General features: G+C 47.0%; 1 protein-coding gene across 7 annotated transcripts in view; it reads right to left on the bottom strand.

The window, feature by feature from the left end:
• The window catches only part of MYOF (myoferlin), a 176146-nt gene that overhangs the window by 43274 nt on the left and 108435 nt on the right, over positions 1–24437 (bottom strand). For 3 of the 7 annotated variants that reach the window (XM_069753773.1, XM_069753774.1, XM_069753776.1), the window contains 13 exons: positions 23974–24088; positions 22575–22680; positions 20889–21031; positions 20156–20329; positions 18837–18948; positions 17821–17898; positions 15305–15486; positions 15055–15213; positions 8425–8523; positions 8155–8316; positions 7880–8045; positions 7303–7379; positions 6765–6815 (listed from right to left, as the gene is read on the bottom strand). In XM_069753773.1, the coding sequence (XP_069609874.1) occupies positions 6765–6815; positions 7303–7379; positions 7880–8045; positions 8155–8316; positions 8425–8523; positions 15055–15213; positions 15305–15486; positions 17821–17898; positions 18837–18948; positions 20156–20329; positions 20889–21031; positions 22575–22680; positions 23974–24088 (1624 nt within the window). The remainder of the gene's footprint in view (positions 1–6764; positions 6816–7302; positions 7380–7879; positions 8046–8154; positions 8317–8424; positions 8524–15054; positions 15214–15304; positions 15487–17820; positions 17899–18836; positions 18949–20155; positions 20330–20888; positions 21032–22574; positions 22681–23973; positions 24089–24437) is intronic. The other 4 variants (XM_069753777.1, XM_069753778.1, XM_069753780.1 and 1 more) reach the window with 2 other exon arrangements.

Genomic DNA, 24437 nt, shown 5'->3' with positions numbered 1-24437 from the left:
ACTGCTATACATACATTATAAAGGTGATACAGTGATAATGTGTATATATAGCAGTCTATATACATTATATAGGGAATACTGGCATTGATGTGTATACTTGTTATAAAGGCAATACTGGTGTGTGCGTGTGTATAATTATATATATATATATATATATATATATATATATATATATATATATATATACACACACACACACACACACAGCAGTATCACCTATATATAACATACATACACATCAGTAGTAGTATTGCCTAAAGAATGTATATAGACTGCTGTATATACAATATATGTGATACTGGCTGCTTCTGTATATAATGATAGTATCACCTATATAATGTATATACAGCAGTCTATATACATTCTATAGGCAATACTGCTACTGATGTGTATATTCGTTGTAGGTGACACTGCGGACGGTGTATGTATATATACATACACATATACCCAGCAATATCACCTATATATAACGTATATACAGTAGCAGTATCTCCTATAGAATATGTATAGACTGCTGTATATACATTATGTAGGTGATACTATCATTATATACAGCTGTAGCAGAATACATAACGTGTATCCAACATTTGCAGAATCATCTGTATAATGTATAGACTACTTCATATTCAATATATAGGTGATACTGCTGTGTATAGTCGCAGTATCTATCTATCTAATTGTCACTTACGTCTGTTTGTCTGTCACAGAAATCCCGACCGGCCACGACCAGTCATCGACGGGCACAGTCGGGCCACGAATTGGCCCCCTCCCTACTCCCCTCCAGTCAGTGCCCCCATAGCGGTTTAGCAGTCCATTAAACGGACTGCGTTACACCGCGGCATAACACGGTGTAATGCAGTCTGTTACCGCTGCTATTAACCCTGTGTGACCAACTTTTTACTATTGATCCTGCCTATGCAGCATCAATAGTAAAAAGATCTAATGTTAAAAATAATAAAAAAAAAAAAAAAATCGTGCTATTCTCACCTTCCGGTACCTTTCCTGCTGCTGCTCGCCACGCTCCGGTTCCAAGAATGCATTGCGGCAATGACCGGAGATGACGTAGCGGTCTCGCGAGACCGCTACATCATCACGTGTTATTGCCGCAATGCATTCTTGGGACCGGAGCATCGCGAGGAGCATCGGTAAAGGCCTGGGCTGGATCTGGGGGCCGCCGAAAGGTGAGTATATAACTATTTTTTATTTTAATTCTTTTTTTTTAACAGGAATATGGTGCCCACATTGCTATATACTACGTGGGCTGTTATATACTACGTGGGCTGTGCTATATACTACGTGGGCTGTGCTATATACTACGTGGGCTGTGCTATATACTACGTGGGCTGTGCTATATACTACGTGGGCTGTGCTATATACTACGTGGGCTGTGCTATATACTACGTGGCTGTGCTATATACTACGTGGCTGTGCTATATACTACATGGCCTGTGCTATATACCACGTGGCCTGTGTTATATACCACGTGGCCTGTGTTATATACCACGAGGGCTGTGCTATATACTACTATACATATTCTAGCATACCCGATGCGTTAGAATCGGGCCACCATCGTGTGTGTGTGTGTGCGTATATATATATATATATATATATATATATATATATATATATATATATATATATATATATATATATATATATATATATATATATATATATATATATATATATATATATATATATATATAATGTATTTTTATAGTCTAGAGATGTTTATATTGTATGGCGCTATGTATATAGTGTAGAATTCACACTATATACACTGCCACATCTCTACACTGTATAATATTTACACCGCTCTATATTCCTTAACACGGTATATAATATGCAGCTGTGTATATAATAGAATGTAGTATACCGTATATACTCATGTATAAAGCCGAGTTTTTCAGCATTTTTTTTGTGTGCTAAAAACGCCCCCCTCGGCTTATACACGAGTCATTGTCTCAGAAAGATGGAGGGGGAGCAGTGGGTCACAGAGGCAGGAGCCGGTGGCTGTGGCTAAAGCCTGTGCCGCTGCTAAAGAGAAATAAATATTCACTGCGCTGGCAATGAATATTCATTTCTCTTATAGCGTGCACAGCTGCCTGCTTCCAGCACACAACCTACTTACCTTCCTTGCGCGCCCTCGCTGCATCTCGTTCCTGCGCCAGCAGCTCTTCAGGCCGAGCGATCATGTGCCCTCCGCTCATTAAGGTAATGAGTATTCACCCCTCTCCACTCCCATAGGCGTGGAGTAAATATTCATTACCTTAATGAGCGGGGGACACATGATCACCCGGCCACAGGAGCTGTTGGCACCGGAACGAGATGCTGCGAAGGCATGCAGTGAAGGTAAGTAGGATGTTTTTTTTGTTTTTTTTAAATAGGAACCATGCATACAAAAACAGGGATAAGGAGCCATGCAGACAAGACCGGGGATAAGGAGCCATGCAGGCAAGGACGGGGATAAGGAGCCATGCAGGCAAGGACGGGGATAAGGAGCCATGCAGGCAAGGACGGGGATAAGGAGCCATGCAGGCAAGGACGGGGATAAGGAGCCATGCAGGCAAGGACGGGGATAAGGAGCCATGCATACAAGGATGGGGATAAGGAGCCATGCAGACAAGAACGGGGATAAGGAGCCATGCAGGCAAGGACGGGGATAAGGAGCCATGCAGGCAAGGACGGGGATAAGGAGCCATGCAGGCAAGGACGGGGATAAGGAGCCATGCAGGTAAGGACGGGGATAAGGAGCCATGCAGGTAAGGACGGGGATAAGGAGCCATGCAGGCAAGGACGGGGATTAGGAGCCATGCATACAAGGACGGGGATAAGGAGCCATGCAGACAAGGACGGGGATAAGGAGCCATGCAGACAAGGACGGGGATAAGGAGCCATGCAGACAAGGACAGGGATAAGAAGCCATGCAGGCAAGGACGGTGATAAGAAGCCATGCAGACGAGGACGGGGATAAGGAGTCATGCAGACAAGGACCGGGATGAGGAGCCATACAGACAAGGACAGGGATAAGGAGCCATGCAGACAAGGACGGGGATAAGGAGCCATACAGACAAGGACAGGGATAAGGAGCCATGCAGACAAGGACGGGGGTAAGGAGCCATACAGACAAGGACAGGGATAAGGAGCTATGCAGACGAGGACGGGGATAAGGGGTCATGCAGACAAGGACCGGGATGAGGAGCCATGCAGACAAGGACGGGGATAAGGAGCCATGCAGACAAGGACGGGGATTAGGAACCATGCAGACAAGGATGGGGATAAGAAGCCATGCAGACAAGGATGGGGATGAGGAGCCATGCAGACAAAAATGGGGATAAGGAACCAAGCAGACAAGGACGGGGATAAGAAGCCATGCAGACAAGGACCGGGATGAGGAGCCATGCAGACAAGGACGGGGATAAGAAGCCATGCAGACAAGGACCGGGATAAGGAGCCATGCAGACAAGGATGGGGATAAGGAGCCATGCATACAAAAATGGGGATAAGGAACCATGCATTCAAGGATGAGGATAAGGAGCCATGGATACAGGAACGAGGGAGCCTGATTAAGTTCAGACTCTTTATTGGCCCATGTGGCAATGTTTAGGATCCATAACTGAACATTTCTCTGATATGGAAGTGAAATGTTGCCACATGGGCTAATAAAGAGTATAAAAAAAATTGGTTCCATTTTCTTCCACAAAAGTGGTACAATTTTCTTCCCACTTGCTGTCAGTGTGCAGTCTTTTTTTTCTCAGCAGATGTTGCAGTCCGATACACGGCGAGTCAGACCATTGAGGAGATGGAGAAATTAATTTCTCCTTCTCCTCCACATCTATGCTGCAAGAGCATTGGAGCACTGACACTTGGCTTACGCTCGCAGCAGAGCAAGAGCCGGGTATCGTTGGCATATCACATCCGATTCCATATTCTACTGTGATTCCACCCTAATGAGTACCTGTATTAAGCCCACATTCACACATTCAGTATTTGTTCAGTATTTTAATCAGTATCTGTAAGCCAAAGCCAGGAGTGGGACAATCCAGAGGAAAAGTATAATAGAAACATATGCACCACTTCTGCATTTATCACCCACTCCTGGTTTTGGCTACAAATACTGAGGTGAAATACTGACCAAATACTGCTAGTGTGAATGTGGCTTTTTCTGTATTGTACTGTATATCTACACAGTACCACTCCTCCTGTCCTGTGTATATACACTGCACAGTACCACTCCTCCTGTATATATACACTGCACAGTACCACTCCTCCTGTCCTGTGTATATATACTGCACAGTACCACTCCTCCTGTCCTGTATATACACACTGCACAGTACCACTTCTCCTGTCCTGTATATATACACTGCACAGTACCGCTCCTCCTGTCCTGTATATATACACTGCACAGTACCACTCCTCCTGTCCTGTATATATACACTGCACAGTACCACTCCTCCTGTCCTGTATATATACACTGCACAGTACCGCTCCTCCTGTCCTGTATATATACACTGCACAGTACCGCTCCTCCTGTCCTGTATATATACACTGCACAGTACCAATTATCCTGTCCTGTATATATACACTGCACAGTACCGCTCCTCCTGTCCTGTATATATACACTGCACAGTACCACTCCTCCTGTCCTGTATATATACACTGCACAGTACCACTCCTCCTGTCCTGTATATATACACTGCACAGTACCGCTCCTCCTGTCCTGTATATATACACTGCACAGTACCACTCCTCCTGTCCTGTATATATACACTGCACAGTACCGCTCCTCCTGTCCTGTATATATACACTGCACAGTACCACTCCTCCTGTCCTGTATATATACACTGCACAGTACTGCTCCTCCTGTCCTGTATATATACACTGCACAGTACCGCTCCTCCTGTCCTGTATATATACACTGCACAGTACTGCTCCTCCTGTCCTGTATATATACACTGCACAGTACCACTCCTCCTGTCCTGTATATATACACTGCACAGTACCGCTCCTCCTGTCCTGTATATATACACTGCACAGTACTGCTCCTCCTGTCCTGTATATATACACTGCACAGTACCACTCCTCCTGTCCTGTATATATACACTGCACAGTACCAATCCTCCTGTTCTATTGTCCGAGAGGTGACTTTGGACTTTGGGAAGGTCAATACTGGTTTATTATTTTCAGGTTTTTTTTAATGGGAAAGTAAAAAAAAAAATATTGGAAAACCCATTTAAATGGATATGGGTTTGTGTGGCAGGCAGGGCTGCTTTTTTGTCACAGTCCGGCCTTGTGTTTGTCTCATTATACAGTGGGACTGTGCGTGTGTGTGTCAAAATATATATATTCACATGCTTGCAGTAACAAGACCACCTGTTCCCGGCGCCGGCACCAGAGAATCATCACAGTGCTCACGATATGAGGATTTACACATAGTGTCTGTAGACATGTAGCTTAAGATCCGAAAACCCCTTTAAGGATGGGTCGCTACTCATGGGCCACTGCTGTGCGCTTGCCCCCCAGGCTAAAATTTGCCAGCCAGCCCCAGCTCATGGCTGTACTAGCTCAAAAGGTGCTTCTACTCAATACTGAGCAAAGGATCTGAATACTTACGATCATGTGATATTTCAGTTTTTCATTTTTAATAAATGTACAAAAATTTCTAGATTTCTGTTTTTTCCGTCAAGATGGGGTGCAGAGTGTACATTAATGAGAAAAAAAATGAACTTTTTTGAATTTACCAAATGGCTGCAATGAAACAAAGAGTGAAAAATGTAAATGGGTCTGAACACTTTCCGTACCCACTGTATACACAATAGATAACAGAGGATCCTCCAGTCACAATAAGTAATGACACAGCTCACCTCTTCCAACGCTCTTCATGGAGGAGGTCCTTTAGGAGTTTTCACATATATACACATATACACACAAACATGTTTTCACATATCTTTATAGATATACAGATAGATACTTATATTAGACATACTCACATACATAGTTAATGATATTAACAAGAAATAAAGATAAAAAAATTTTTGACATGAAAACCTGATTTAAACAAAATGGCATTCTCTAATTACTCATTCCCTTTAAAAGGCCATCTCCAAAAAAGGAACCTTACAACCTGCACATGATCATCATGAATGTGTTTCCAGCACTATGTGTGCTGTACCATTCATGAACCAGACACCAGGGCAGAAGCCAGGCTGGATACATTTTAGACCAAGGCGCGTGATACATTAGCATGGTGCCAGCGTGTGTATGATGTGGGGCAGTCTTCTGATGCACGTAGGCCTTTGTTGGCCGGATACTGTCCGCTCGTCCTAGTAGAAGAGGTAGGAGATGTATCTTGTAAGACCAGGCTAAGGAGGGCAATCCTAGCAATGTGCCGGGTGTGTTACAGGCAGGCTGCAGCACAATGCAGCTCCATTGGGCGCACTTCTTCAATGGCGGCTGGCACAATTGCCGGGGTACTTAGATTAATCTTCATTAGACCAATGAAACCGCAAAAACCATATTGTGAAGGCGCAGTCCATGGTGACATCTGCAGCGCTGGTCAATTTCCGCAACAACATCTTAGGACCAGGTCTCTTTTATTGCATGGAATGGGAAGTGGAGAGGTGATGGGGTGACGGGTGCTGTGTGACCTCATCGGCCCGCACTAAAATGTATGCTAAGCTATATGGGAAGTCAGCGCACAGAAAAGCCCTTACACCTGATAGGAGGACAGACAGACACAGATGGACGCTTGCAGACGTTACTACCTTTTCCGGTTTGCCCTTTTTGAAGTGAAACAGATCCCACTTGTCTTGCTGCTGTAGAAGAATGGCAGCGAGATGGTAAGTGTTTGCAGGGTACAGTACGAGGAGGAGGTACCTGGAACGCTTACTTTTAGTGCCGGAGGGTTTGTACGGTTAGCGGTATATAGGATGGGGTTGGCGCGGGACCATTAATATGCACAGAGACGGCAGGGAGAGTTGTGGGGTAATTAGATAACTAAGGACATCATAAGCCTAAATGACGTAATCAGACTTTGGGTCTTCATCTAACATTTTGTCAGTCTTGAGGTTACAACACACGGACAGCCCTATCGGCGGCACAGGACGGGTGGGTAATACGTAGGAACACATGTTATGGGGGCCGCATGTTTGGGAAGGTTTGGTGCTCAGAAGCAATAAAATGACAGTGTGCAGTGAATGGACCGGGACACGGACAGAGTTATTCCTCTATTAACCAACATGGACATGGATCATGCAAAAACAGAAGCTGAAGGAGACGGAAGCGGAACCGAGCGGATGTTACCTGAGAGGCGAGCAACGGTTTGGTGTCCTCCATATCTATGACCACATCACGAGGAGAGGAGGACGCCAGGAGCGCCACTGAAAGAGACAGCACGGAGGGTTTAGTACAGAAGTAAAAGGACATATGTAGAACAGTAAAGGTCACATCGCTGGGGGACCCCACAATTAATAGTATGAGGGTCTAGAGACTAATATATATTAGATTGCTGGGGGCAGCAACGATCACTAAATATTAGATACTAGGGGCTGCAACAACCACTGGCATGGACGTCTCAGGTCCGGGGGGGGGATAAATATTAGATAGATGGGGAATCTCTGTCCTTATTGTGCCAACGCTCTCTCTATGGGAGAAACAGCTGGCATGTGGCGCTACATCCAAAGCTCTGCCCATGACGGTCCTGATGAGGACTAATGAGGGACTGAAGACCCCATTACATAGTCCAGTTACTACAGTATTAAAGATAAATCACATAGGATGCCAATCAGCATATGGCCGGTAGAAACAAATGAAAATATATATATATTTTTTTTTTTGAGAAATAAATACATAAAACCCCAAACAATCTAGGCGTCCGCACCTTTTAATTCAGCGGCGTCATCCATCCTTGCAGCATATGGATCACACCGGAAGTTTTCGAGGGAGTCGATTGTACACTGCCCCACCACCGGTTTCCTCCCAAAGGGCCGATGATCAACCACTTTAATGATTATGGGGGGCACATACATTTCTTCTTTTGGCAAAAGCTACGAAAAAAAAAAACTATTACAAAGACGCAGTTCCCTTATATTCGCCATGACTGTACACATTGGGATGGTTGAGGATCTCGTAGATATTATAGTTTTCCTGGCTTACCACTTTCATGAAGAGGATAGAACTTAAGAAGTTGGGGGTCTTCTTGAGGTTCTTGATAACAGCAGACTGCACGATTTCGCCGCCACACTCCACTATTAGGCTGGGGGATGTGATCGATGCCATCTGATAACTCTTCATGTTGCGTAATCCCCAAGTGAGGATCTATTACGTGAAAGTACAAAGTCACGGAAATAAAACCATATAATGTAGAGAAATATCATATTATCGGATAGGAGATAATTAACAACTGGTTTACGAAGAGCAGCCTACCTCAATGGCCGTGAGCTGGACCACTGGTCGGATGCCCTGAGGCACCATGTAGAGTTTTGGAGCTCGCTGCGATGGCAGTATTGGTAGGTTTGAACCATCCTAAAGTAGAAAAAAAATACATTATATATATTACAATATTATATTATTTACAGACCGTGATGTACGGACAGGTCACAGTTCTCCTGACCCCAATCTCATCAGCCTCATACATACCGAGGAGGCTGTGGAGTTTGGGTTGGAAGACCCAGGGTCGGTCCGCACATCACGGTCAATACATAGACTGTTTAATAGACTGTCTGGATTCAGCCAAACTTTCTTACATCTGTGGCATGACCGGTAGAAACAGTGATACAATGGATGACAGGTGTCATAACTAAGAGGAAAGAGTACCCAATCCTGTACATACAGCTCTGTGGTGATGGAGGATTAAATAAATTATTAAAAATAAATACAAAAAAAAACAAAAAAAAAAAAAAGCACAGCAATTTTCTGTGCTAAGCTGCTTGATCCAAAAATTCTGTGCCAAGCTGCTTGATCCAAAAAAACAGGATTTTTGGTTGCTTACCGTAAAATCTGTTTCTCGGAGCCTTCATTGGGGGACACAGGAACCATGGGTGTATGCTGCTGCCACTAGGAGGCTGACACTATGCAAATAAAAAAGTTAGCTCCTCCTCTGCAGTGTACACCCTACCGACAGGAAGCAGGATATTCAGTTAGTGAGAAAGCAGTAGGAGAAGCAACATGTAAAAGAGAAATAATAATAATATAATAATAATAAACTTTATATAGCGCCAACAAAATCCACGGCGCTTCACAGATTAACAGATTCAAACACCCAAAGAGTGTTCAAAGAACTCAAACGTAACCAGTAAACAGAGCTGTTCAACTTGGGAGGGTGCTGTGTCGCCCAATGAAGGCTCCGAGAAACAGATTTTACGGTAAGCAACCAAAAATCCTGTTTTCTCTATCGCCTTTCATTGGGGGACACAGGAACCATGGGACGTCCCAAAGCAGTCCCTGGGGTGGGAAAAATAGACTTCCATCAGGTCCGAGGATTCATCACTGCCGCCTGCAGGATCCTTCTGCCCAGGCTGGAGTCCACCGTAGTTCGGCGAAACGTGTGGATGGAAGACCAGGTTGCCGCTTTGCAAAGCCGTCAGCGAAAGCCCTGTGACTTACCGCACCGGAAGCGCCGACTGCCCGGGTAGAGTGAGCCTTCATCTCAGGAGGGGGCCCTCTGTGCTTGACCCGGTAAGTTTCCAAAATTGCAGTTCTGATAGAGCGAGCAATAGTCGCCTTGGAAGCCGGCAGGCCTCTACGCACGCCATCAGGGATGGCGAAAAGAGAATCCATCTTTCGAAAAGCGGCCGTGCTAGCCAGGGAGATCCTCACTGCCCTGACGAGGTCCAGCCTGTTAAACGATCGCTCCAGAGGATGAGTCGGAGCTGGACAAAGGGAAGGTATAACGATGTCCTCATTGAGGTGGAAAGATGAAAACCATCTCGAGAAATGGAAGGAAGGCGGAGGCCTGGGACCACCTTGTCCTGGTGGAAAATCAAGAAAGGAGGTCGGCAGGAAAAGGCCGTCAACTCAAAAACGCGGCGGATCGAAGAGATGGACCTGAGAAAAGCCACCTTCCGAAATAGAACTGACAGGGAAAACTCCCTGAGAGGCTCAAAGGGGGAACCCCTAAGAACAACAACACAACCTTTAAATCCCATGAATCCACAGAGGCCCTGTACGGAGGGACAGCGTGGACTACTCCTTGAAGGAAGGTCTTAACCTGTGGCTGAGAAGATAAAGTCTTCTTAAAGGGAAGAAGAGCGCAGGAACCTGGCCCTTTAGGGAACTGAGAGCGAAGCCCGAATCCAGTCCTGCCTGAAGGAAAACCAAATGGAAGGCAGGGAAAAAGGACATAGGTGACAAGTAGTTGGACTCGCATCAACGAAAGTAAGCCTTCCAGGTACAATAGTAGATCCTGGAAGAAGACGAAGGCTTCCTAGCCTGGATTATAGTGTGACTCATCCGGCCCGAAAGGCCGGACGCTCTTAAAACTGTGGAGTCCACAGCCACGCCGTTAAACTGAGCGACCGATAATTTGGGTGACAGATTGGACCCTGAGACAGCAGATCGGGTCTGTTTGGAAGGCACCAGGGGTGTCCGCGAGAAGATTGACGATGTCTGCAAACCAAGACCTCCTGGGCCAATCCGGGACGATCAGAATGACCGGCACCCATCCCACCTGATCTTTTTCGACAGCTTGGAAAGCAAGGGAAGGGGTGGGAACCGATAGGGGAGCAGGAACTGCGACCAAGGAATGGCCAAAATGTCAACACCACTGCGAGAGAATCGCGGGACCTTGGGACGATCCGAGGGACCTTCCTGCTCAATCGGGACGCCGTGAGGACCACCTCTGGAGTCCCCCTACGAAGAGCAATCCGATAAGAGACCTCCTGAAGTAAGGACCATTCCCCTGCCACGAGGCCGTCGCGGCTGAGGAAGACGGCGGCCAAAATGTCCACGCCGGTGACCTGCACTGAGGAGAACTCCACGTCCACCCATGGTGGTTGACATATGCCACAGCTGTGTCATTGTCTGTCTGGGTTCGAATTGGCAGGCTGCTGAGAATCCTTACCCAGTGAAGGAAAGACAAAAAGAAGATCCGGAACTCGAGGATATTGATCGGCAGAGAGTACTCCTGTGCCGACCAACAACCATGAAAAGAACAGGTGACAAAACCCCACGCCTCCGCCGAGAAGGCTGGCGACCGTCGTCACCACCTGCCAGGAAACTGGAAGGAAGGATAAGCTGGGAAGGATCTGCTCTGGGATAAAAGCAGAGACCTCGGTCACCAGTGGAGGAACCGTTTGATCCCGGTAGAAAGACGGATCGGACGATGCAAAGAGAAGACAGACCTGTCCTCCTGTGATAGGATAGACTGCTGAAGAAGTCTTGAATGAAACGGGCGAAGGGAAAAATTGCTTCCGGTGTTGCAACCAACCTCCTTAGGACCTTTATGGTCCATCAGAAAAGAGGGGAGCCGAGAACCCTGGAGCAACAAGACGGAACTTCTTCCTATTAACGAGTCACCGCAACGGCTAGAGTGTCGGGAAAGAGGGATAGACTTTCGGGAGCCTGAAACCGAAATTCCTGAGCCTCCATGGAAGTGATTACTGAACGAGGGAATATCATCCTGAAGTGTCTCAGACGAAACTTCCTGTTCAGCAATTTGAGATCCGCACTGGGACGAACCTTGTCGTCCTCTTTCAGTACAAATAGGTTCGAAGAGAAGCCTGTGAACCGTCCGTTCCTGTTCAGGGACGGGAATGTTACCCCGGATTTAAGGAGGGAAACAATGGTTGTGAAGAAACCCAGGACTAGAACGGGGTCTCTTGGAGGTTGGGATTAGAGAAAACGATCCCAGGACCGTGAAATTAATCTATTTCGTCTCCAGAGGATACAAGTTCCCTGGCCCATGCGTTCTCTGTTGAGGAAACAAAGACGTCCCTGGGGAACAGGAGAACGGCTGCCCGACCTAGGAGACTGGCTGGGGCCTAGTCGTGGGTCCTGCCTAGGTGGAATTCCCAGTCCTGGAGAGTCCACCTTAGGAGTAGCGGGAACGCCAGGAAGGAGTGAGTCGAAGAATACCTTCTTCTCTTAACGTGCCTGTGGCCTCTGCTGTTGCGAAAAAGGGGTCAGATGCCGTGAAAACGACGAAAAAGAGGGCCGAAAGGACCGAAGTTGCTGCCTAAGAAGAGAACTGGTGCCACCAGTGGCGTCCTTGATAATTTAGTCCAGCTTGGAACCGAAAAGACGTGATCCTTGAAAAAGGCAGGCTCGTAAGGGACTTCTTGATGACCCTTGAGCCAAACAGAGCGAGTAATCTGGGTGGCAACTTTCGCCAGCCAGTCTGGTGGAGCTCCGGCTTGAATTCCCCAACGGAGTTGTTTAGCCCCTTTGGATAGACTTCGAAACCCAAATGGAAGCGAAAGCCGGGCACAGGGATGATGCGGCAGCTTCGAAAACCGAATTCGCGAAGGACTCCATGATGATTTTATCGATGGAATCTGTCAGATTCGCCCCACCGGACAGCGTGAGGACTGTGTTGGTGGCAAGTCTAGCAGTCGGCGGATCCACAGAGGGAGAGGTCGTTCTCCAACGCCTCTCGTTCCGGTTGGCAATGAGATCCGGAGGAAGGAAATATGAGACTCCAAGACGCTCGTCTCTTTGAGAACGTCTGGTCGAATTCTCTCTTTCTCTGGCCAGTAGCTCCTCGAGTCAGGATGAGGAGCGAATGCCTTGGGAGGTAGTTTAGACCGTCTAAACGAAACCGCCTGATCTGCAGGTTCCGTAGAGGTATCTTTGATGCCAAAGGTCAGAATGGACGCTCCAATGAGGCTTTGAACCATATCCCTCATGCTATGATTTGGTTCAACTTCGGCCCCAAATTATCCTCCGAGGCCTCGCCTGACTCCGGGGAGGGGATCAGGAGGAAGTCGACCACAGAGAAGGACCGTGGGGCGAGATGGACCGAGAAGAGAACTCAGACCGGCGTTCCCGTCTGGATCTTTCGCGGCCTGCATGGAAGACTCGGACGGAGCTTCTAGTGACCCGCTGGCTACTACGGAAGTCTGCAGGGGCAACTGATCGAACACGGACACAAGGGTCTGGGACACCCGTGTGAGATCCGCTACTGATAGAGATAGAGGGGAGGCCCAGCCTGGGGAGGGGACTTCGCTCTGAGGCGGAGCAGCAGGGGAGTCTTAGGCGGTGAACATAATGTGGGTTGCTGCGGGCCTGACTGAGGGAAGCTTGGGGTTACAAGACGAACCCTGAAAGTGTTTCAGTAAGGCACAGGAAAAAGTAGGAGGCCGGGAGAGACCACCTTTAAAATTAGCCCAAAGGGGCCCCTGAGGGAAATGTATGGAGAGTAGGGGACGGGGGGGGGGGGGGTCTGTGCAGAGGTACTCACGGCAGACGCTGCGGTTTCCGGATGGAAGGCTGCACGGCTTGGAAGATGCTCCTCAGGAACGATAGCCCCTAGGAGAACAGGCAGACACATCTGATGCACTCTCTTGTCCGATGTAGCTTGCCTGCAGGCCAGTGGGGAGTTGTGAGGACGCCAGAAATTTGCGCTCTTAAGATGGGCGAAGAAAAACGTTCCTGGCACAGAAATAAGTATCTGTGGCTGCCTGGGAGTGGTGGGCGGGCTTAACTGCCAGGCCAGGAGCACCAAGATGGCGGCGGTGGGCGGAGCTTGCCGTGATAATCGGGCAGGAGAAAAGCCCGCTCGAGAGAGAGGAAGTGGGAGGGGACGCGGCGCCGGAAGTAGGCCCCGGGAAAAGCCAGGGCCTAAATTTGAGGCCGGTGGCCGCCAGGAAGGGCCGCGGTGGAGGGAACATTGCAGACGCCGGGAAAAGCGGCGCGGTTGCCTGCAAGGCTGCCGCACCAAATGGGCACGGTGTGGCCGGAGGAGGAAGCCGGAAGTAGGCCCCGGTAGAAGCCGGGGCCTAAATTTGAGGCCGGTGGCCGCCAGGAAGGGCCGCGGCGGCGGGAAAAAGTGCCGACGCCGAAAAAAGCGGCGCGGTTGCCTGCAAGGCCGCCGCGCCGAGGCAAAAGTGCACAGTGTGGCCGGAGGAGGAAGCGGCGCAGTGCCAGCAAAGCCGCCGCGCCAGAAGAAATGGTGCCTCCATAGAAAACGGCGCGGCTGCCAGCGGGCAGAATAGTGCGGCCGTAAGAGGGAATCGGCACGGCTACCTAAAGCCGCCGCGCCGGGGCAGAAACAGTGCGGCCGCAGGGGAAAAGAGGCAGCGGCTGCCACACAGCCGCCGCACGAGGCCAGAGCACAATGCAGCTGGGGGAAAAAAGGACAGCGCGGCCGCCTGTAAGGCCAAGAACAGCGCGGCCGCCATAGCGCGGCTGCCATGTGAATGGGGCGAAGACCCCCGCCCCATGTGAAAATGAAAAACCAGCCTGGAAAAATATCCCAAGGGACCCCCAAATGAACGCCCTGGAACTGAGGAAGGACTCAGAGGTACTGGAATACTCACCTAAAACATCCCACGCCGTCCTTACTAACCTCATTCTGGGGAAAATATCAGACGTCCATGGAGCTGATGGACGTCCTCGTCTCCTCCAACCGACAGGCTCTGGTGGGCGAGTGGGTGGGGGACGGAGCCAGGACCGGACTTCTGAGCACGCTTGTGTGCTAGGGTCTTGGTCCTGCTGTGGGATCTATGAGGATACGGGGTGGCAGTACACACCGTACTCATAGTCCGCATTGTGGGACTACAGGTGTGACTGTTCACCCTGTATCCCTCCAGGAAACCTGAAAAGGAACGACGCACATTGAGGTAGATAAGGGTCTAATGAAAGACCCGTGTCCACCTCCTACTGACACTAAGCTAAACTGAATATCCTGCTTCCTGTCGGTGGGGTGTACACTGCAGAGGAGGAGCTAACTTTTTTATTTGCATAGTGTCAGCCTCCTAGTGGCAGCAGCATTCCCCCATGGTTCCTGTGTCCCCCAATGAAAGGCGATAGAGAAATTAGGGCTCATGTGCACCTCATCCTTTGGCTGGAGCCACACAAGCTCCGGCAGTAAAGTACATTTTATCATATGAACGAGACCTTGTCACGCAGGATAAGTTCGGCCGCCACCAGGATGTCACCGCAGTTTTTTTCAGCGTTCATCACAGGATACCATAGGAGTTTCGGGGCGAGGTCTATTCCAGGATTCAGCTTCACTAAAGGGGAGCACAGGCTTCTGCCTAAAAACTCATCTTTCCCCTAAAAACAGCAGCAGATAAGAATAAATCCTACAAGGTCAAACAAGAACTGTTCAGAAGTCGCTTGTTGTATCAGCACACCACATACTTACCACTTGGTCGCTGTCAAATATTTCAATGACCACATTGGGTGGGTTATGTGCGACTGCCAGGGGGTCTCCAAAGATTTCAACTTCATTGAATATTAGCGTTTGGTCCCATGTGGGGTTCAGGGTACAGTGGATTACCTCTGTGGTTTTACTGCGGTGAAGGAACGATACGTGTGCATAGGGGTCTGCGATGAAACACAGCGAGTTAATGTGTATAGGAGGGAGCCAAAATAAGTCCACGAAAGCCATGACCAGACCCCAGAGCAGAACAGACAGCGACTGTTCCACCACACTGAACCCATGTCTTGTTTGAAGCGCACTAACTGGTGTGACCAGACATCGGATTATCTAAGCCAAGGCTGGGATAGAAATATGTAGAGCAAAGGGGGGTAGGGACGAGGAGCAAGAGGGCCAGAGCAAGGAGAGGGTGAGGAGCCAGATGGGCCAGAGCAAGGAGAGGGTGAGGAGCCAGATGGGCTAGAGCAAGGAGGGAAGGGCGAGGAGCCAAACGGGCCAGAGCAAGGAGAGGGCGAGGAGCCAGACGGGCCAGAGCAAGGAGAGGGCGAGGAGCCAGACGGGCCAGAGGAAGGAGAGGGCGGGGAACCAGACGGGCCAGAGGAAGGAGAGGGCGAGGAGCAAGGAGAGGGCCAGGAGCCAGGCGGGCCAGAGCAAGGAGCCAGACAGGCCAGAGTAAGGAGACGGCGAGGAGCCAGATGGGCCAGAGCAAGGAGGGAAGGGCGAGGAGCCAAACGGGCCAGAGCAAGGAGAGGGCGAGGAGCCAGACGGCCAGAGAAAGGAGAGGGCGAGGAGCCAGACGGGCCAGAGGAAGGAGAGGGCGGGGAACCAGACGGGCCAGAGCAAGGAGAGGGCGAGGAGCAAGGAGAGGGCCAGGAGCCAGGCGGGCCAGAGCAAGGAGCCAGACAGGCCAGAGTAAGGAGACGGCGAGGAGCCAGATGGGCCAGAGCAAGGAGACGGCGAGGAGCCAGACGGGCCAGAGGAAGGAGGGGAGGGCGAGGAACCAGACGGGCCAGAGGAAGGAGGGGAGGGCGAGGAACCAGACGGGCCAGAGGAAGGAGGGGAGGGCGAGGAGCCAGATGGGCCAAAGCAAGGAGAGGGCGAGAGGCCAGACGGCCAGAGAAAGGAGGGGGCGAGGAGCCAGACCGGCCAGAGCAAGGAGGGAAGGGTGAGGAGCCAGCGCAAGTAGGGGAGGGCAAAGAGCCAGATGGGCCAAAAAAGGGGGGGGGGGGGTGAGGAGCCAGACAGGCCAGAGCAAGGGCTGATTTGAGCGAGAGGCGAAGGAGGGTCAGAGTAAGAGGAGCTTGAATTGTAAAGCAAAGAAACAGGCCAGAAAAAGGAAGTGAAAATGATAAGGCAAGGAGAGGTTACACAAATGTTCCCAAGGTCTCAATGAAAATAAACAATGTTGCTGAGAGATGTAACTTAGCCCCTTAGTGACGGAGCCAAATTTTTGAAGTCTGACCAGTGTCACTTTATGTGGTAATAACTCTGTAAAGCTTCAACAAATCCCAGTGATTTTGAGACTGTTTTTTCGAGACACATTATACTTTATGATAATGGTAAATTTAGGTCGATATTTTTTATAAACAAACACAAAACCTATCAGAAATTTGAGAAAAAAAGAAAAAATTTGCAATTTTCAAACTTTGAATGATTATTCCTTTAATCCAGTGTCATACCACAGCAAACCATTAATAAATAACATTTCCCACATTTCTGCTTTACATCAGCACCATTTGTAAAATGTTATTTTATTTTGTTAGTGTTTTAGGAGGTTTAAAAATGTAGCAGTAATTTTTCATTTTTTCAAGGAAATTTACAAAATCTATTTTTTAGGGACCTATCCAGGTTTGAAGTGCCTTTAGGGGTCCTGTATATTGGGAAAACCCCAAAAGTGATACCATTTTAAAAACAACACCCCCTGACATATTGAAAACTGCAGTCAGGTAGTTTATTAACCCTTCAGGTGATTTTCAGGAATTAATGCAATGTGGCATTGTGGCATTTCATCGAAATGAAAAAAAAAGAAATTACTACAGCCGTCAGACTAAGGCCGCTATTTGGTCGTGAATTGCCAGGGCAAACATCAGGACCACACAATCATGATCTGAGGGCACCAATTGGGATAAAGAGGAAGCCCGCACACTCTTTTAAACATTTATATGATATCGTCATTATTGACAGCAGCATCTAAGGGGTTAAACAAATATGGACGGTGACAACACTAATCGTGGCTGATGCAGCAAGTTGTCAGCTATAGTGTACAGCTGATAGCTGCTGGATTGTCACCTGTATGGGGAGGCTATTCTCTTATATCTCAGGTCAGTTAAAAGACGTATTGACGGTCATTAAGGGGTTAAGGCTCCTGGGCCTGTGACAGGACCCCAACCTACCCTGCATCAGTCTTCTAATGTGGTGGAGGTGCATTTTGGCCCCCTCATACACGACTGCTACCCCTTCACAATAAAGCTATACCCCCAATTTTAGTTGAATGCACTCACCGGAGAAGCTATCCTTATCCATGGGGGTGAGACTTCGAGCTTGGTACAGATAGCAGCGAAGATGATAGGTGAAGACTCCTTTAAAATAAGCAAGAGGCCTCCGATGTAAGAAGTATTTCAGGAAAAGTTTACAATGAGAGACCAAATAACCGAGTGTATGTGAAAGATGCTCCTGACACAGATTTCAGTCTCCAGCTTCTCAAACATCCCACACCTACCAAGGTCCGATCATCAGAACTTGTGGCCTTCCATCAGGCGCACTGTTCAGGTTTGGGCAGTATTGGTTTGGATATGATCGACTCTTTCAGGCGCCCTTATACCTTAGACAGCTGTCAGGTGAAGACTCCCCCATCTATATGAACGCTCGGCTTGGCAGAGCATTCATGTGTTCTCTATGGGGAGAGTAGAGCAAGTCTATGCCAGACATGTCTAGCGGGAAAAAGAAGGATCAGTGGAATGACCTCAAACTTCAGTCCACGGGGAGAGTCGAGAGCCCCGCATACACACCAAGTGCCCAGCCGATAGCACCGGAATTGGCGGGCTTGATTGAGGATTTTAGTCTAATGTTTTGCTTTTAGATTAATTTTTTTCATATTTTAAAGTGTAAGGCTGTGTGCACACGATGGAGATTTGGTGCAGAATTTTCTGCATAAAATCTGCACTAAATCTGCATCTCCTGGCAGAATCCGCAGGTGCGTTTTTAATGCGTTTTTGGTGCGTTTTTTACGCATAAAAACGCATAAAAACACATAAAAAACGCACATGCGGATTTCTATTATGGAGGGGTGCAGAAACGCTGCAGAACTGCACAAAAGTAGTGACATGCACTTCTTTGAAATCTGCAGCGTTTCTGCGCAGATTTTTCTGTACCATGTGCACAGCTTTTTTTTTTTCACATTGATTTACATTGTACTGTGATCACAGTGCTGTTCTGCAGCGTTTCTGCTGCAGAAAAATCTGCTGCAGTTCTGCACTAAATCTGCATCGTGTGCACATACCCTTACAGTTCCACTTACTATCAAAGGTGCAAGATACAATAGGCGTGTTTGCCCCAAAGATGTTGGTCGCAGTGTCCCTTCCCTTCTCCGAGCTCTTCTTGTCTTCTTCCTCAGTGCTAGTATCAGTGCCCTACAAGAGAATCACACAATATTCTGCAATGAAACATTCTGCACAAACTACACCGTTTTTTCCTAAAATATATGGACATCCCAATGTACTGCATGTATATAAAATATTCCTGCTTCTTTAAGATATAAGTAATAATGGCACTTTTGAGCCTCCCCTGCAAAACAAAAAAAAAATGATGGCAAAATGCATTGACGCCACTGCACCGCCTGCTCTGAAACACTGCCGTCATAGGCCTTCAGGATGGAGAGAGGTGGGGCAGGGAGCCAATGACTCCCTGCTTTACCCCAGGATTCAACTGTATCCACGTCCTGTGTGCCAAAAAAAGTTCAAAATGGCGCTTTGATTTTCAGTGGTAATGATGCCACTTTTTAAGAGTGCAACATATCAAATTAAGAATTAAAAATAAAATTTGACCCCTAGATTTTGACACCACCCCAGTGCCCCCCACATCCCCGATTAGGGCATGTGGACATTAAGTATTTTCAGCAGATTTTTCCCATTCATTTGAAAAAAGCGGAAAGAACTGACACACTGCAGGGTTAAATAAAAATATCTTGAAGATTCAAATCTGCAAGGAAAAAATAGCAGTGTTTGCATGAGATGTCAGAAATCTTTGAAAAGCTCTACTATTTTTTTCCCCATGGAAAATAAAGGAATGTGTGAACAGCCCCTAAATGCCACTGTGCATATATAACTATATCATATACACGCTCATAACAAGTATATATTCAACAACGAAGAAGAAAGGAAAGGCGGCACTCACAGATCCATTCCGAGCGGTTACTTTATTGCTTAAAAAGCCATCACAGCCGGGGGCACTGAACAAACAGTGCAGCAAGCCTGACGAGTGCCGTTTCACACCCTCCTGGCGCTTCTACGGGTCAGTCCTACGGGTCCGGCTGTGATGGCTTTTTAAGCAATAAAGTAACCGCTCGGAATGGATCTGTGAATGCCGCCTTTCCTTTCTTCTTCGTTGTTTGATATTGGACTTGTTCAGTGGCTGGAGCACCTCAGATCTGGCGGTCAGGACTCCCATCACAGGTGAGCAGGCACAAGTTATTTCCCTAGTACGGTGGTGCTGTCAGCTGAGTTTCGTCTGGATTGACAAGTATATATTCGTTTCATATATGGTTTAATAGCAGTTAGTTTGTATTTGGAGACATTTCCCTTGTTTGTACTATCACAGCAACATTTTGTTAATACTTACAAGGGCTCCCTCCAGTTTGAAGATGGCAGAGGCACCAAGACTTTCAGCAGGAGCCATTTTTCTTCTCCAGCGCCGTCGACGGAAGGTATCAGAGCTGCGTTCTTTTAGATGAAATTTCCAGCCTATGAGGGCAGCATATTCCCAGCCTTCAAGTTCCTCTTGGGTACGTGCTGGCTGTGAGGCATAATAAAAGAGGAGCATATGAATACACAGACGGTGACCATATCGATGCTTTCACATATTGCACTTTTTTTTCTCACTATTAGATTTTCTATAAATGTCAGAAGTGCAGTAACGAGGCAACGACTCCAGGACTGAGTATCGCTGCGAGACAAGTCCATGTTCTACCAAAACAATGACAAGTGCTCCCTCTAGTGAACATTCTGGTGTATTTCCTGAAGTCCTCGATAAGCAAAATTCAAAAAATTCCGGATAAAACAAAACTTTGTGCAAAGCATCTAAGATCGATCAGAATGGGTGTGATCCAGTCAGTAGCACTAATCGAGTTTCTGTATAATGAAGTGCAGAACTATTATTATTCTAACTATTATTTTATAATTAGTATATACTATTATTAAAGCAAAGACAAGTTTTTATCATAACAGTACCAGATAAATAACCAAAATATTAAACGGCTTAAGTGTTAATAATCTCATGCCATGTTGGCCGTCTCCTTGGTATATTCAGGCGCTATACATCCAGTGCTAGGCTATGAGCTCGTACACCGGCACACCTTTCTAGCAGAAGTGGTTGTGTTCGGATCCTTCTTCCTTTTCCTCACTAGTCTCCGCCGGCGATGGGTGTGATACATTTTCTCAGCAGCGACCCAGGATTTGGGTTTAGTGTCTGGAGGAATTGTGATTCCATATTCCCAACCTGGAATGAGAAATGACAGCTATAAAAAACACAATGTAATAATATAAAACTTATTAATAATGGCTTTTACGTAACATTTTTTACTTTAACCCATGGGCATAGTTTTGTGACCCCAATGACTTAGTTCTATTTTGTAGGCGGGGTGGTCTTATCCCACCAGGATGTGGCCTTGCAGAAAAAAAATCTCATGGCTTTTTGGTAAATGGGCATGGTCTAACATGTGACACCGTGGACCAGAATTGTGGCATACATTTCTGGCACAAAGTAAGCCACCTAATCGGTAGTGTACATTCAGACTAGTCAGTCTTGAAGGGTTACTCCCATTTTTTATAGACGGATATTCTTGAATAGAGCTAGTAAAAACAAGCACGTTTGCAATTTGCTGCGTATTAAAATTTGCAGCCGTTCTTGAGATATTTACACTTTTCTTTTGTTTTCAGTTCGTTGCCTAGGAGACCGACCACTGCTGTTGTCTAGCTTGTAAGCACTGCACTGCAGCTACCAGTGATTAGGAGCCAACTGTGTGCTCCAGCAATCCTGGCTAGGATTAAAACAGAGTTTACAAGTGCAACAAAAAAGAGCTTGTAAGCACTATGCATGTTCTGATGTCTAACAGTGGTGGTCTGCCTCCAAGGCAACAAGAGGTAAACAAAAAAGTGTTAAAGGGAACCGGTCACCTGAATTTGGCGGGACAGGTTTGCGGTCATATGGGCGGGGTTTTTGGGTGTTTTATTCACCCTTTCCTTAACCGCTGGCTGCATGCTGGCCGCAATATTGGGTTGAAGTTCATGCTGTGTCCTCCGTAGTACACGCCTGCGCAAGGCGCAAGATTGCCTTGCGCAGGCGTGAACTTCGGAGGACACAGCATGAACTTCAACCCAATATGGCGGCCAGCATGCAGCCAGCGGGTAAGGAAAGGGTGAATCAAACACCCAAAAACCCCGCCCATATGACCGCAAACCTGTCCCGCCAAATTCAGTTGACAGGTTCCCTTTAACATCTCAAGAACGACTGAGAATTTTAATAAGCATTAAATTGCAAAATTGCTTGCCTTTACAAGCACTAACCAACCGTAGCCATTTATGAAGATGGGAATAACCCTTTAAAATTAGACAAATTTATCAAACAATATGAACCAGTGGTGCGTTTTAAGACTGTCTACCTTTGCATTGTCAAGAATTAGACAGCTTTGACAATATGGTCTCCAATACTGCCCAATGTATACATACGAGTGCCACCGGGAAAAAAAAAAAATGAAAAAAATAAAAATAAAAAAAATGTTTTAAAAAAGTCTGCTGCACCCCCTTCCTACTCTGTTGATTAGACGGTACGCCAACAAATACCAGACCTGAGGCCAATGACAATCTTTAGGTTCTGTTGGGTAAGTGGAGCCCTATGTATACAAATGACGTACGGTATATGCTAAGGGTGATTCTGACATTGGGCAGAGGTACAATATGCAATCAATTAAATATAATGGTGTTAATAAATGAGGCTTTTCACGCCTGAACTACATGAGCTCATAGAGTCAGAGGTAACATACCCTTCTCATCCACCGCCCTATTAATGTCATAGATCCAGGCATCATCTTCCCAGACCCATCCATACGGGCATTCAAACTCCCCGGGAGAATGGCTTTTCTCTCCATTCTGGAAGAAACAAAATGGGGGTCACAAATTGTACCTTAGATTGGTCGACATATGGAGGAGGCAGAACCTAAAACAATTTACCAGCACAGAGCCGGAAATGTGGAAAATCTGTTCACAGACTAAAAAACTAACAGCTGGAATATGACTGCTCGCCATGGTTAATATCCCTATTTCTTTTTAAAAAAATACATCAAGAAGCCTTGAATTTTGGCATTAGACAAGCCCTGCTGAAGCAGAAATGGTCAGACTAGAGTCTTCTCCGATTTTAGACATAGGAGATGACCTCGCTTCTAATTCTGTATATAAGGCTATGTTCACATTAGGAGTAGTGATGAGCGAATATACTCGTTACTCGAGATTTCTCGACAACGCTCGGGTGTCCTCCGAGTATTTTTTAGTGCTCGGAGATTTAGTTTTTTTTTTGCCACAGCTGAATGATTTACAGCTATTAGCCAGGCTGAGTACATGTGGGGGTTGCCTGGTTGCTAGGGAATCCCCACATGTACTTATGCTGGCTAACAGCTGTAAATCATTCAGCTGAGGCGAAAAAAAACAATCTCCGAGCACTAAAAAAATACTCGGAGGACACCCGAGCGTGGTCGAGAAATCTCGAGTAACGAGTATATTCGCTCATCACTAATTAGGAGTTTTATTCAGCGTTTTTTTTTTTCTGCAGCAAAACCTGATCTCTTGGCAGGAAAGATGCTGCGGCAAAAACACAAGTTTTGCTGCATTTTTGTCATGCTACATTTGTCTCTTGTGCACGCTGATAACGTTTAGTGCAAATAAAAAAAAAAATTCTCATTTTATTTAATCACGTTTTGGCACAAAAACGCTGCAAAACCTGATACTTGCAGGGTTTTTTTGCTGCAGATTTTCAGTGTTTTTAACCACCCATTACTTTCAATGGGTGAAAAATGCAGGAAAAAAAAAAGTAACAGTGCTCTACTGTGAAAAAAACATGCAAAGCACAAAATACTGATGACAAAAAAACCAAGCTGTGTGCATGAGATTTCTGAAATCTCAGATTTTGCTGGTGCTATAAAACAAGGCTGAAAATTAGCATAAAAAAAGCATTAAAAAACATAGAACATAGACTAACACTAAAATGTTGTGTTCCTGCAGCCACCACTAGGGGGAGCTTTGAGTATTCAGTGAAGACATGACAGCAGTAAACGTGCATGGTATCATCGGCGTAAGCCCTGGTGGATTATTCTAGGTTTCCTCATATTCCGGCAGCTGCCTGTCCTGAACAGATCAGTGAATTAGCACTACACACTCCAGATTTCTCACCACGTCAGTGTACGGCACATCAGGTTGTTTCCATTCAGCACCCGGGTATCGACTCTCGTTCTGAAACACTTCATCAGTAAATTCACTGTGTCCAGCGTCCGCCTCCGTCAGTAAACTGCAGGACAACACAGAAGCAGCTCAGTATACGGAGATACCTAAAGTTGTGAGGCGTACAAGAATTGTGTTTTTAAACCAACAGAAATTAGTTAAAGGGGTGGTCTCGTCACCTTTTGATATTACTAACTATTGGACCAGCACCGCTACCAGTCTATCACCTGTCTCCATCGGGGAACCTCATGTGACCACTGCGGTCAATCAGCAGCCCTGATCGCCTGCAGCCTTCACTTTTCAGCCAAGGGAAATAGTTTCTTAGTATGTGAATGACTTTTGATGCAATAAGAAGCAGACAAGAGACAGGAGGAGAACACAGGTAGTGGTGTGATGAAACGGTGCAGGTCCGGTAA

Source organism: Ranitomeya imitator, chromosome 2 (assembly GCF_032444005.1).
Source record: "Ranitomeya imitator isolate aRanImi1 chromosome 2, aRanImi1.pri, whole genome shotgun sequence".
Classification (NCBI taxonomy): Eukaryota; Metazoa; Chordata; class Amphibia; order Anura; family Dendrobatidae; genus Ranitomeya; species Ranitomeya imitator.
Note: the sequence above shows the minus strand (reverse complement) of the source record. Positions and strands in the feature narration are given on the sequence as shown.